Source organism: Pan troglodytes, chromosome 14 (genome assembly GCF_028858775.2).
Source record: "Pan troglodytes isolate AG18354 chromosome 14, NHGRI_mPanTro3-v2.0_pri, whole genome shotgun sequence".
NCBI lineage: Eukaryota > Metazoa > Chordata > Mammalia > Primates > Hominidae > Pan > Pan troglodytes.
In genome coordinates this window covers 17,922,323-17,937,493 of record NC_072412.2, presented here as the reverse complement: position 1 = coordinate 17,937,493, position 15,171 = coordinate 17,922,323, and the positions used below count along the sequence as shown (strand labels likewise).

Below are 15,171 nucleotides of genomic sequence, written 5' to 3'. Positions count from 1 at the left end.
TGTAGCAGCCCTTGCTGTCACTGGCCCTGGGGCCCAGGATAAAAGAATGGTTTCCTGGCCCAGCCCCATGGCTCCACTGCTGTGTGCAGCCTCAGGACACTGCTGCCTGCATCCCTGCTGCTCCATCTCCAGCTCCAGCCATGGATGAAAGATGCGCAGGTACAGCTTGCGTCACTGCTTCAGAGGATGCAAGCTCATAGACTTGGTGGCCTCCACATGGTGTTAAGCCAGCAGTTGCATAAAGCAAGGACTAGAAGCTTCCGAGCCTTCATCTAGACTTCAGAGGATGTATCAGAAAGCCTGATTGTCCAGCCAGAAGCTTTTCCAAGAGGTAGAGCCTCATGGTAAACCTCTACTCAGGCAGTACACAAGGAGAGTATAGGGTTGGAGTCCCCATACAGGGAGGCACCATTTTCCAGGTGCCAGTTTCATAGACCCACCAGCTGCTTGCACCCTTAGTGTTGAAAAGCTACAGGCACTCAACACCAGCCTAGTCAATGAGGGCAGCTGTAGGGGAAAGATTCTGCAATGCCACAGGTGCAGAGCTGCCCAAGGCCTTGGGATCCCAGCTGTCACAGCACCCTGTGCTCTGGATGTGGACATAGATTCCAAAAAGATGATTTGGCGGTGTATGATGGATGACTGGCCTGCTGGGTTTTTGACTTGCAGGAGGTTTGTAAGTCCCATCTGTGTTTTGTGTTTCTTTCTGGCAAATGTCTTCTTTTTGGCTGGGAATGCTTACCCAATGCCTGTACAATCATTGTACCTTGGAAGTAGTTAATTTGCTGTGTATTTCAGAGTCTCAGGGCAGAAGGGACTGCAGCCTTGTCTCAGAAGAGACTTTGGGCTTTGGATATTTGAGTAAATGCTGGAATGAGTTAAGATTTGGGGGATTCTAGGGAAGGCATCATTGCATTTTGCAATATGAAAAAGACATGAGATTTGGGGGACCAGGGACAGAATAATATGTTTTGGCTCTGTGTCTCTACCAAAACTCAGGTGGAATTTTAATGTGAAATGTTAAAGGTGGGGGCTAGTGGAAGGTGATTTAATCATGGTGGAGCGTGGAGGGTGGATGCTGGGGGTGGTGTGGAGGTTTGGGGCTATAGGTGGGTGGGGAGGGTTGGGGGATTGTGGTGCAGTTGTGGCTGAAAGGCAGTGGTAGGGGGTGGATCCTTCACAAATGGACATTTGAGTAAATGCTGGAATGAGTTCAGACATTGGGGGACCTTAGAGAACACATCAGTATATTTTGCAGTAAAAGAAGGTCATGAGGTTGGGGACCAAGGGGAGAATAATACGATTTGGCTCTGTGTCCCTTCCAAAACTCATGTGGAATTGTAATGGGGAATGTCAAATGTGGGGCTTGGTAGAAGGTGATTTAATAATGGTAGAGAATGGGGATTTGAAGGTGGATGTGGGAGAATGGGGGTGCATGGTGTTGGTGAGGGTGATACATGGGGATGGGTGGCGGATCCTTCACAAATGGTTAAATACTATATCCTTAATGCAGTCTGTGCGATAATGAGTTCTCATGGTAAATGAATGCTGTCCTGCTGGGTTTTGGACTCGGATTGGGCCTGTGTCCCAGTTGTGTTATTTTTTCTGGGAAAATCTTCCCTTTGGATTGAGAAAGCTTACCCAGTGCCTGTGCCATCATTGCAACTTGAAAGAAAAGAACTGTCTTTTACATTCAGGGACTCATATGCAGAAGAGTTTGCAGCCTTGTCTTGGATGAGACTTGAACCTACTACATTTGAGTTACTGCTGGAATGAGTTAAGAATTTTGGAAACTTTTGAAAAGGTAGGTTTGTACTTTTCTGTGTGAGAAGGACAAGAGATGTGGGGGTGTCAGGGTCAGCATAATATGGCTTGACTGTGTTTCCCTACAAAAACTCTTGGGGAATTGTATTCCTGACTGTTGTAGGTGGGGCCTGGTGGGAGGTGATTTAATCACAAACGGGAGGTTGGTAGGGGTGGAAGAGAAAACAAGTGGGTAGGGTGGGAAGGAGTAGGCTGGCAGTAGTGTGGTGAGAGTGTGGTGGGCAGTAGGAAGAGGGAGTAGCCTGGTGCAGAATCAGAGGCTCATGGAAAAGCTCTACCAGGGCAGTGCACTTGTGGCTTTGCAGGCTTTAGCCCCCATGGCTGCCCTTGTGGGCTGGGCTGGTGTTGAGTGCCTGTGGCTGTTCCATACTGAGAATGCAAGCTGTTGGTGGGTCTATGAATCTGTGGTCTGGTGGATGGTAACCTCCTGCGTGGGGCCTCCAAGCCCATATATTTTTTCTGCATTACCCCAGTAGAGGTTTTCCAAGAGGCTCTGCCTCTGCCTCAGGCTTCTGCCTGGAAACAGTGGGGGGTGGGGGTGGTAGGGGGTAGAGCTTTCACCAATGGTTAAGCAACATCTTCTTGATGCTGACCTTATGATAGTGAGTTCTCAGGAAATCTGTTTGTATAACAGGGTTATACAACGTGTGGCACACTTTTCCTCTCTGTCTCATTTCTACTTTTGCCGTATAAAACTTCCCATTGCTGCTTGGTCTTCTGGTATGATTGGGAGGCTTCCCGAGTCCTCCCAGAGGCAGAAGCCCTTATGATTTATTTAAAGCTTGCAGAACCATGAGCCAGTTCAACCTCTTTTCTTTCTGATGATACAGAAAATTAATGCTGTAAAGTGGAGCTATGAAATGCCTTCAAGACCTTTTCCCTATTGTCTTGGTAATCAGCACTCAGCTTCTTTTCAGGCAAATGTCTGAAGCCTGCATTAATTTTTCTCCTGAAATGGACTTTTCTTCTTTTACCACATTGCCAGGCTGTGACACATGTAGCTGAAAATGTAGAAGCAGGTTAAGAAGTGTGTAATGGCCAGAGGTTGGAGAGTTTGGAGGTCTTGGAAGAAGACAGGAAGATGAGGAAAACTTTGGATCAGTGTAGAGACTTGTTAAATAGTTATAATTAAAAAGGTGACATAAGGATGGACAGTGACCACCAGGCTTAGAAGGTCTCACATGAAAATATGTGACCAAAGAAATGACCTCAATATGAAACTTATTTAAATGAGAAGGAGAGATTAAAAGTTTGGAAAATTTGCAGCCTGGCCAAGTGGTCAAAAAGAAAAGCTTATTTTCAGTGGGAAAGTTCAAGAAGGCTTCAGAAATGTGCATAAAATGGAGTTCAGTGCTAATAGCCAATACAATGTTACAAAGGCCTTGAAGGCATTTCAGAGACTTTTTCAGCAGCCCTTGCTATCACAGTCCCTGAGGCCTGGGAGAAAAGAATTGTTTCCTTCTCCGGCCCCACGGCCCCGCTGCTATTTCCATCCTCAGGACACTGCTGGCTGGATTCCTGAAGCTCCAGCTCCAGCCATGGTTGAAAGATGCACAGGTACAGCTTGGGTCACTGCTTCAGAGGGTGCAAGCTGCAAGCCTTGGTGGCTTCCACATAGTGTTAAGCCAGCAGGTGCGCAGAGCACAAAACTGGAGGCTGGGGATCCTTTGTCTGGACTCCAGCGTATGTATGGAAAAACGTGGGTGTCCAGGTCGAAACTGTTCCCAGAGGCAGAGCCTCCTTTACTAGGGCAGTACAGAAGGAACATATAGGGTTGGTACCCCCATACAGGGAGGCACCATTCTGCAAGCACCAGATTCATAGACTCACTAGCAGCTTGCACCCTCATTGTGGAAAAGCTATAGGTACTCAACACCAGCCCAGCCCATGAGGGTAACTGTGGAGGTTAGACCCTGCAACGTCACAGGTGTAGAGCTGCCCAAGGTCTTGGGAGCCCAGGCCTCATACCCTTGTGCTCTGAATGTGGGATCTGGATTCAAAAAAAATGATTTGGAACTGTAGGATTCAATGACTGGCTGTTGGATTTTTGACTCCTATGGGGTTTGTACATCCCATCTGTGTTTTGTGCTTCTTTCTGGCAAATTTCTTCCTTTTGGCTGGGAATACTTGCCCAATGCCTGTACAATCATTGTACCTTGGAAGTAGTTAACTTGCTTTGTATTTCAGAGGCTCAGGGGCAGAAGGGACTGCAGCCTTGTCTCAGAAGAGACTTTGGGCTTTGGACATTTCAGTAAATGCGGGAATGAGTGAAGACATTGGGAAACTGTAGAGAAGGCACCATTGTATTTTGCAGTGTGAGAACCAAATGAGATATGGGGGCCGGGGTCAGAATAATATGATTTGGCTCTGCATCCCTACCAAACTCATGCAGAATTGTAATGGGGAATGTTAAAGTTGGGGCCTGGTGGGAGGTGATTTAATCATGGAGAAGAATGGGGTTGAAGATAGGGGACTGGGAAGAATAGGGGAGATTATTTTGTGGGTGGGAGTGAAAGATGAGGGTGGGGGGCAGATCTTTCACAAATGGACATACACACTCTCCTTAATGTTTTTCACATTATAGTGAGTTCTCTTGATGATTTTGGAGTGGAGAGATTGAATGAAAACTGTCCTGCTTGGTTTTGGATTTGCATTGGGCCTGTGGGCCCATTTGTGTTATTTTTCTGGGAAGTTTCTTCCCTTTGGACTGAGAATGCTTACACAATGCCTGTACCATCCTTGTACCTTGAAAGAAAAGAACTCCGTTTTAATTTCAGGGACTCATAGGCAGAAGGGACTGTGGCCTTATCTCAGATGAGACTTTGAATTTTTTACATTTGGAATGAGTTAAGACTTTTGCAAACTTTTGAAGACGTATGATTGTATTTTGCTCTGTGATAAGGACATGAGATTGTGGAATATCAGGGTCAGAATTATATGGTTTGCCTGTGTGTCCCTATGAAACTCATGTGGAATTGTAATCCCTAATGTTGAAGCAGGTGACTTAATTGTGGACAGGAGGTTGGTGGCGGTGGAAGGTAAAAGGGATGGGTAGGATAGGGAGGAGTGGGTTGGCAGTAGGGTGGTGGAAGGGTGAGAGTAGCCTGCTGCAGAGGTAAAGCCTCATGGAAAACCTCCACTACAGAAGTGCACCTGTGGCTTTGCAGTTTTTAGCCCTTCAGCTGTTCTTGTATGCTGGGGTGGTATTGAGGGCCTGTAGCTTTACCACACTAAGTGCGTGAGTTGTTGGTGGGTCTATGAATCTGGGATCTGGAGGTTGGTGGCCACCTGTGTGGGGGCTCCAAGCCCATATTTTCTTTCTGCACTTCCATAATAGAGGTTTTCCAAGAGGCTCTGCATCTGAAGGAGGCTTCTGCCTGGAAACAGTGGGAGTTGGGGGTTGGGGGCGGATCCTTCACCAATGTTTAACCACCATCTTCTTTATGCTGACCTTGTGATAGTGAGTTCTCATGAGATCTGCTTGTATAATAGGGCATGACACCTGTTTCCTTTCTCTGTCTTGCTCCTACTCCTGCCAAAGGAGACATCTCCTTGCCCCTTGACATTCTGGTATGATTGGGAGGCTTCCTGAGTCCTGTCAGATGCAGAAGCCACTATGCTTCCTTGCAGCCTGCAGAATCATTAACCTATTAAACTTCTTTTCTTTATGATCATGGAGAAATTTATTATTGCAAAGTGGATCTATTAAATGTCTTCAAGGCCTTCTCCCTAATGTCTTGGCAATCAGCACTCAGCTTCTTTTTATTCAAGTATCTGAAGCCTCCTTGAATTTTTCCCGAGAAAATGGGCTTGTCTTCCTTTACCACACTGCCAGCCAGTGACAAAGATAGCTGATAATGTAGAAGCAGGTTCAGAAGGGGGTAGCAGATGTAGTTCGGGAGAGTTTGGAGGACTTCAAAGACAGGGAGATGAGGGAAAATTTGGATCTTTGTAAAGAATTGTTAAATACTTGCGATCAGAAGTCTCATAGGAAAATAGACAGTAAGGGTCAGATTGAGAAGCTCTCAGAGGAAAATGAGGAACTTACTGCAAACAGGAGCCAAGGTTACTTTTGTTTTGCTGTAGCAAAGAACGTGGATGCACAGTGACCCCGCCCTGGAGATCTGTGAAGCTTTGAACTTGAGAGTGATGACTTACTGCATATCGGATGGAATGAACTTCTGCGCAGCAAAGCTCAAGGGGTGTCCTGTCTGTATCAAACAGCCTGTGCCCTTATGTGTGACTGAGGAAATGACATCTGGATGGGTCTTACATTAAATGAGTCCCAACTCTTATATTAAATGAGAAACAGATCTCAAAAATTTGCAGCCTGGTCAAATGCTCAAAAAGAAAAGCTGATTTTCAGGGGAAAACTGAGGAAGGCTTCAGAAATTTGCATGAAAAGGAGCCCAGTGATAATAGCCAAGACAATAGGGAAAAGGCCTTGAAGCCATTTCAGAAACCTTTGCAGCAGCCCTTGCTGTCATAGGCCCTGGGGCCTAGGAGAGAAGAATGGTTTCCTGGGCCAGTTCCATGACCCCCTCTGTGTACAGCCTCAGGACACTGCTGCCTGCATCCCTGCAGCTCTAGTTCCAGCCATGGCTGAGAGATGCACAGGTACAGCTTGCATCATGCTTCAGGGGTGCAAGCTTCAAGCCTTGGTGGCTTCCACATAGTGTTGAGCCAGCAGGTGCACAGAGAACAAAACTAGAGGCTTGGGTGCCTTTTTCTAGACTCCAGAGTATGTACGGAAAAACCTGGGTGTTCAGGCAGAAGCTTTTCCAAGAATCAGAGCCTCATGGGAAACCTTTACTAGGGCAGTACAGAAGGAGAATATAGGGCTGGAGTCCCTAAATATGGAGGCACCATTCTCCAGACCCCAGATTCATAGACCCACCAACAGCTGGCACCCTTAGTGTGGAAAAGCTACAGGCACTGAACACCAGCCCAGCCCATGAGGGCAGCTGTGGGGGATAGACCCTGCACAGCCACAGGTGCAGAGCTGCCCAAGGCCTTGGGAGCCCAGCCATGACACGCCTGTGCTCTGGATGTGAGATGTCCATTCAGAAAAGATGATTTGGAGCTGTAGGATTCAATGACTGGCCTGCTGGGTTTTTGACTTGCGTGGGGTCTGTAAGTCCTTGTACATTTTAGTAAATGCTGGAATGAATTAAGTCTTTGGGAGACAGTAAAGAAGTCATCAATATATTTTGCAGTGTGACAAGGATACAATATTTGGGGAGCCAGAGCCAGAATAATATGATTTGATTCTGTGTCCCTACCAATATTCATGTGGAATTGTAGTAGGGAATGTTAAAGTTGGGACCTGGTGGGAGGTGATTTAATCATGGAGAAGAGTGGGTGTTGGAGGTAGTGGTGTGGGGAGAGAGGGAGAGATTATTTTGTGGGTGGGAGTGAAAGATGAGGGTGGGGGAACAGATTCTTCACAAATGGGTAAACACTGTCTCCTTAATGCCGTCCACATGACAATGAGCTGTGAGATTGAGTGAATACTGTCCTGCTGGGTTTTGGACTTGCATTGGGCCTGTGGGCCCATTTGTGTTATTTTTCTGGGAAATTTCTTCCCTTTGGATTGAGAAAGCTTACACAATACCTGTACCATCATTGTACCTTGAAAGAAAAGAAATCTCTTTTAAATTCAGGGACTCATAGGCACAAGGGGCAGTAGCCTTGTCTCAGATGAGACTTTGAACTTTTTACACTTGGAATGAGTTAAGGCTGTTGGAACTTTTGAAAAGGCATGATTGTATTTTGCTCTGTGATAAGGACATGAGATTCTGGGATATCAGGGTCAGAACAATATGGTTTGGCTGTGTGTCCCTATAAAAATTCAGATGGAATTGTAATTCCAAATGTAGAAGGTGGGGCCTGGGGTAGATGATTTAATCATGGATTGGAGGTGGTTGGGGGTGGAAGGAAAATGGTTGTAACCAAGCGAGTTGTAGAGAAACCCCACACTATGAGACAAATTCAGGAGTCCTTTATTGCCGGCGACCAAGAGAGCGCTAGTGCTCAAAATTCTCTCGGCCCCTAAGAAAGGGCTAAATTTTCTTTTATACTTTGGTTTAGAAAGGGGAGGGGGAGCCTAGCTGAAGCAATCTTACAGAAGCAAAACAGGCAAAAAAGTTAAAAAGGTATATGGCTACAGGAAAACAAACAGTTCCAGGTGCAGGGACTTTAAAACCATCAAAAGGTGATAGATGTGGGGGCTTTGGGTGCTATCAACTGGACACAAATGCGGGGGTTTTAGGTACCATCAACTGGGTGAATTCCTGGGAATTGTGGATATAGCTTGCCAGAGTGTCTTGTCAGTAATTGCATTCTTTGATGTGCTGGGGGTCAGCTTGCACAGGTTATGTCCTTTTGGAAGGGGAGTGGGTAAGGGGCTGCAAGTGAAACAGCCAAGATGGAGTCTGCCTGGCTCCCTCAGCTAAGGGAGAGTCGATCAGGTTAAAAAAAGGTAGGGTATCACAAAAGGGTTGGTTAGGGTGAGGAGTAGTAGGCTGGCAGTAGAATGGTGGGAGGGTTGGGGGTAGTAGGAAGGGGGAGTAGCCTGCTACAGAGGCAAAGCCTCATGGAAAACCTCTACTAGGGCAGTGCACCTGTGGCTTTGCAGGGTTGAGCCCCTGCAGCTGCTTTCATGGGCTGGGTTGATGTTGAGGTTTGGAAAAGCCTGTAGCTTTTCCACAGAGGGTGTGAGCTGCTGGTGGGTCTGGGAATCTGGGGTCTGGAGGTTGGTGGCCATGTGCATGGGGGCTCCAAGCCCATATTTTCCTTCCACAGTGCCCTAGTAGAGGTTTTCCAAGAGGCTCTGCCTGTGCAGCAGGCTTCTGTTTGGAAACAGTGGGAGTTGGGGGTGGGTGGTTTTTCCTTCATCAATGTTTAAGCACCATCTTCATGATGCTGACCTGGTAATAGTGAGTTCACATAAGATTTGGTTGTATAATAGGGTATTGCCCTCTTTCCTCTCTGGCTTGTGCCTACTCCTGCCACATGAATCATCTCATTGCCCCTTGACATTCTGGTGTGATTGGGAGGCTTCCTGAGTCCTCCCAGATTCAGAAGCCACTGTGTTTCCTTACAGCCTGTGAAAGGAGCCGGGCACATTCCTCAGCCCCGGGCTCAAAACAAACAAGCCCAGTACAAACACATCCCATCCTCCCATCCCACCACATATCACCATATGTCTCTCAAACTTCCTGAGCCCAGTACAAACACCACCAGGAAAGTCTCCGATAAGGGGACAGCCGTTCAAAGTTTTACTGAAAGAGCAGGAACCAAAAGAATTCCTTTTTTCCCCTGTAACTTTCAGGCTATAAAAAGCAAAGACTCGCATTGTTCAAGGCCCTCTTGTATGCTGTGGAATGGAGTTACCAGGTTAGAACTTGTAGTAAAGATCCTTGCCGCTTGGCTTTGACTCTGGACTCTGGTGGTCTTCTTTGGGGAACTAACGGTCTGGGCATAACATCTGGGGGCCCGTCCGGGATTCCCCAAGCCCACCAGACCCCTGGTCAACGGATCTGCTAGGATCGATCTACTGATAGGTGAGCTGGCTCGTCTCCGTTTGTCTGTGTCTGTTCTGAATCTGAATCTGTGACTCGCGAGGTCTGAAACTGGAGCTGGCACAGTCCTGGCGGACGCGCTATAGGACGGCCAGCGGAGACCGGTGGGAGACGTCCCCTGGCTCTCATCTGATCTATATTGCAATCTGAGCTGCCCCGGTTTGGCGGGCAGCAGCTGTCTCTGATCTGAGCTGCCCCGGTTTGGCGGGCAGCATCCGTCTCTGATCTGAGCTGCCCCGGTTTGGCGGGCAGCAGCTGTCTCTGATCTGAGCTGCCCCGGTTTGGCGGGCAGCAGCTGTCTCTGATCTGAGCTGCCCCGGTTTGGCGGGCAGCAGCTGTCTCTGATCTGAGCTGCCCCGGTTTGGCGGGCAGCAGCTGTCTCTGATCTGAGCTGCCCCGGTTTGGTGGGCAGCAGCTGTCTCTGATCTGGGCTGCCCCAGTGCGACCGCGATCCAGGCAGCTAACTCTGACCCGGGCTTCCGGTGCGCGCTTGCAATCTGAACTGCCCCGGTTTGGCGGGCAGCAGCTGTCTCTGATCTGGGCTGCCCCAGCGCGACCGCGATCCAGGCAGCTAACTCTGACCCGGGCTTCCGGTGTGCGCTTGCGATCTGAACTGCCCTGGCTTAGCGGGCAGCAGCTGTCTCTGATCTGGGCTGCCCCAGTGTGACCGCGATCCAGGCAGCTAACTCTGACCCGGGCTTCCGGTGCGCGCTTGCGATCTGAACTGCCCCGGCTTGGCGGGCAGCAGCTGTCTCTGATCTGGGCTGCCCCAGTGCGACCGCGATCCAGGCAGCTAACTCTGACTAGGGCTGCCAAAGTGCGCCTGCGATTAGATATCATTAATAAGTCAGATCAGATTTCCTTTACAGGGATTCAAACCCACATTCCTTTACAGGAAGAGACTACAAATTATTACAGGATGGGTAATACCCAGAGCACTCCCCTATCTCTCCTTACAAGTAATTTCAAAGAAGTTAGAGCAAGGGGCCATGATCTAGAAATCAGGAAAGGAAAGCTAATTACTCTGTGTCACTCCGAATGGCCTGCCTTTGATGTGGGGTGGCCACCCGAAGGGACCTTCCGACTTGCTGTCATCACTAGGGTAAAGTCCAAGATTTTCCTACCTGGGCGTGTGGGCCACTTAGATCAAATCCCATATATCCTCATATGGCAGGACCTTGTTGAGAACCCGCCTCCTTGGCTGTCCCCTTTCCAATTAGCCTCTGAACCCTGTAAGGCACTGGTTGCTCGACCACTAAAATCCAAGCAACCAACTGCCCCCCCCCCCATCCTGTTCTACCTGACAGCGGGGACCCACTGTTCACAGAACCCCCTCCATACCCCTCCGGGCCCCGGGCCCCAGCCCCCGTGGCTGAGCTGCGGGAGGGAGCAGGTGGACGGGAGGCAGCCGGCACATACGGGCCCGCTGAAAGGGAAAGTAACTTTAAAGGGCCGGCGGGGCGGACGCGAGGGCGCACTTCACGGACTAGCCCCCCTCAGCCGCCTGACTCCACGGTGGCTTTACCCCTTCGGGAAATAGGACCCCCAGATGACACAGGAATCCCCAGGCTCCAGTACTGGCAATTCTCCACCAGTGATCTGTATAACTGGAAGACTCAGAGTGCTCGGTTTTCAGACAACCCCAAAGATTTACTGGCTTTACTGGATAGTGTCATGTTCACCCACCAGCCCACTTGGGATGATTGTCAGCAGCTCCTCCGAATCTTGTTCACCATGGAAGAGCGAGAGAGAATACAGATAGAAGCTAGAAAGCTGGTCCCGGGGGATGACGGTCAACCGACTGCCAACCCCGACCTCATAAAGGCAACCTTTCCTCTGACCAGGCCGGCGTGGGACTACAACACGGCAGAAGGTAGGGGACAGCTACACCTTTATCACCAGACTCTAATGGCAGGTCTCCGGGCAGCTGCTCGCAAGCCCACTAATTTGGCTAAAGTATATTCTATTCTGTAGGGAAAGACAGAGAGCCCAGCTACCTACTTAAAAAAATTAATGGAAGCTTTCAGACAGTACACCCCCATAGATCCAGAGGCTCCAGGAAGTCAGGCAGCTGTTGTAATGTCTTTCGTAAATCAGGCAGCCCCAGATATTAAGAGAAAACTCCAGAAATTAGAAGACTTGAAAGGAAAGTGGATTCAGGACCTCCTTCAGATAGCCCAGCGGGTTTACAATAACAGAGATACTCCAGAGGAAAAGCAATTTAAGGCCACTGAAAAAATGACCAAGGTCCTGGCAGCAGTGGTACAGAAAGAGCATCTACAGCCAGAGTACACCCAACCTAGGCGGCCCCCCCGGCATGATAATCTGAGCAAAGACCAATGTGCCTACTGTAAGGGGGCTGGCCACTGGGTAAGAGACTGCCCCAAAAAGAAACCACGAGGACAGGGACCCCCTAGGTCTACACCCGTACTAGTCACTCAAGACGAAGACTAGGAAAGACGGGGTTCGGACCCCTTCCCCGAACCTAGGGTAACTTTGCAAGTGGAGGGGTCCCCAGTCCAGTTCTTGCTCGATACGGGAGCACAACACTCGGTCTTAGTTAAAACTAATGGGAAATTATCCTCCAAATCCTCGTGGGTACAAGGGGCCACAGGAGTTAAGAAATACCCATGGACAACACAAAGAACAGTAAACCTCGGAGCCAAAAATGTAACCCATTCTTTCCTGGTCATCCCTGAGAGCCCCTGTCCCCTATTAGGGAGAGCCCAGTGGCTGCCGGGTGGCCCCCTTGTCTCTGAATGATTGCGGCCACGGCTCTGATGGTGCAAGATGCTGATAAACTTGTCATGGGGCAAGAATTGTGGGTCGTTACTCCACATGCCATCGAAGGTGTACTCAAACAGCCACCTAATCGATGGATGAGTAATGCCCGGCTCACCCACTACCAAGGACTACTACTAAATCCTCTCAGGATAATTTTCCTGCCCCCAACGACCTTAAACCCTGCCTCGATGCTGCCCAACCCGGACCTGGATGCCCCACTCCATGACTGCACCAAGATACTAGCTCAGGTGCACGGAGTTTGAGAAGACCTGCAGGACTGCCCACTTCCTGACGCCGACCTCGTCTGGTTCACTGATGGGAGCAGCTTCATGCATCAAGGCCAGAGGTACGCTGGAGCGGCAGTAACTTCAGAGACTGAGGTAATCTGGGCGGAACCCCTGCCCCCGGGGACATCGGCCCAGAAGGCCAAACTGATAGCGCTCACCCGAGCTCTTACCTTAGGGGCAGAGAAAAAGCTGACAGTATATACAGACAGCCGATATGCTTTTGCAACGGTGCATATACATGGGGCCATTTACAGGGAGCGAGGGTTACTGACGGCTAAAGGAAAAGAGATAAAAAACAAGCAAGAGATCCTAGCCCTGCTAACAGCCCTATGGAGGCCAGAAAAATTAGCCATTGTACATTGCCCAGGGCATCAGAAACTAACTACTCCAACTGCTCAAGGCAACTTTCTGGCAGACCAAACTGCAAGGAATGTGGCGAAGGCTCCCAGCCAACTCCTTGCACTCCAGCTCCCTGACCCGGGCCCCCGGGACTTGCCATATTTCCCTGAATATTCAGAACAAGATCTCCAGTGGATTGACAAACTTCCCCTGAAACAAATCCAGAATGGGTGGTGGACTGATACTAATGACCAAACCATCCTACCAGAAAAATTAGGACAACAGGTGTTAGAACATATCCACCAAACCACCCACCTGGGGGCCCGGCGGATGATAGACCTGATCAGACACTCCAAGCTCAAAATCAGACATATAGCTGAGACAGCCAGCAGTATCGTGACAAGTTGCATAGTCTGCCAGCTTAACAACGCATACCCCCAATCTCAAGCTGCAACAGGAACAAGGCTCAGGGGAACCAGGCCCGGTATCTACTGGGAAATAGATTTTACTGAAATAAAGCCAGGAAAGTACGGGTACCGGTACTTACTTGTCTTTGTAGATACTTTTTCAGGGTGGACTGAAGCATTCCCAACCAAAAGAGAAACTGCTCAGGTCGTAGCAAAGAAAATTCTGGAAGATATCCTTCCCAGGTATGGCCTCCCCATTCAGATAGGGTCAGATAATGGGCCCGCTTTCGTCGCTAAGGTAAGTCAGGACTTGGCTTCCATCCTTGGGGCAAATTGGAAACTACATTGCGCTTACAGGCCCCAGAGTTCAGGACAGGTAGAAAGGATGAATCGGACCTTAAAAGAGACCTTAACTAAATTGACTATAGAGACTGGCGCTAATTGGGTAGTCCTTCTCCCCTATGCTCTGTTCCGGGCCTGTAATACCCCTTACAAACTGGGCCTTACCCCTTACGAAATCATGTATGGCAGACCTCCACCCCTGGTTCCTAGCTTAGAAGATGACCTGCTTAAGTCTGAAACAGAAAATGTCTCTGAATTCTTATTTTCCTTACAAGCCTTACAGAAAATTCACCAAGAAATCTGGCCCAAGCTGAAAGAGCTATATGAGACCAGTCCCCCACCGACACCCCATCCGTACCAGCCGGGAGACTGGGTCCTGGTTAAGCGACACCGACAAGAGACCCTAGAGCCCAGGTGGAAAGGACCACTCCAAGTACTCCTGACCACACCCACCGCCCTGAAGGTAGAAGGCATTGTGTCGTGGATCCACTACACCCACGTCAAGCCAGTGGACCCAATCTCCGACCTTCTGGGGCCAATCACAGCGGCGGCTGAAGCACCGGACACGTGGACTGTGGACAGAACTAAGAACAACCCCTTAAAACTCACCCTGCACTGGCAGCATAGCTCACTGCAAACATGCAGTTAGGTAGTCTAACTCTAACATTAGTCGCCCTAGTGGCCGCTGGGGAAAACATAAAGCCAGCTCCTAATCCCTTTGTCTGGAGATTCTGGCTTTATGAAAACCAAACCCACCCTGGGCAACCTCATAAGCCCGGGAAATTAGTGGCCAGTGCAGATTGCCCCTCCTCAGGGTGCAATAGCCCAATTTTACTAAATTTTACCAATTTCCCAGTAGCCAAACCAGTGGCACCAATAATATGCTTCGAGTATGATCAGACTAAATACAATTGTAAGCACTATTGGTGGCACCAAAGTGCCGGCTGCCCTTATAACTATTGTAACATCCATAAATACCAATGGTGGGGTGGAAAAGAACAGATAGATGTTATTCACCCAGACCCTAGACCGAGACCTGCACGAGCCATATTTCTCCCCCTCATTGCAGGAATCTCCCTCACCGCATCCTTCATGGCAGCCGGACTGGCTGGGGGAGCCCTAGGTCACACCCTCATAGAAAGTAACAAGCTGTACCAACAATTTGCCATTGCTATGGAGGAGTCAGCTGAGTCCCTTGCCTCCCTCCAGCGGCAGCTCACGTCCCTAGCACAGGTAACCTTGCAGAACCGGAGGGCCTTAGACCTACTCACTGCTAAAAAAGGGGGAACGTGTATGTTTTTAAAGGAAGACTGTTGTTTCTACATAAATGAATCAGGGCTTGTGAAAGACCGGGTCCAACAGTTATGCAAGTTAAGCACAGAAGTAAGAACACGGCAGTTTGCTTCAGCTGCAGACCAATGGTGGAACTCATCTATGTTTTCTCTGTTAGCCCCCTTCCTTGGACCCCTGCTGAGTCTACTATTTCTGCTTACCATAGGACCTTGTGTTGTTAACAGAATTTTGCGGTTCGTTAAAGAAAGGTTTAACACTGTACAACTCATGGTCCTCAGAGCCCAATACCAACCTGTAAACGCTGAAACAGAA

General features: G+C 49.1%; 1 protein-coding gene across 1 annotated transcript; it reads left to right on the top strand.

Moving 5' to 3' along the window:
* The first annotated feature begins 6,422 nt into the window (after positions 1 to 6,422).
* Positions 6,423 to 14,308, top strand: LOC129136712 (uncharacterized). Its single transcript, XM_054664821.2, has 3 exons — positions 6,423 to 6,441; positions 10,675 to 11,280; positions 13,842 to 14,308. Exons 1-3 carry the CDS (start codon positions 6,423 to 6,425, stop codon positions 14,213 to 14,215), a joined length of 999 nt encoding a protein of 332 aa, XP_054520796.2. The 3' UTR covers positions 14,216 to 14,308.
* Positions 14,309 to 15,171: the final 863 nt, after the last annotated feature.

Coding starts and splice junctions, on each gene's coding strand:
- LOC129136712 (XM_054664821.2), top strand. Junction 11,281..13,841: donor GGACTACAACACGGCAGAAG/GTAGGGGACAGC, acceptor TTTCCTTACAAG/CCTTACAGAAAATTCACCAA.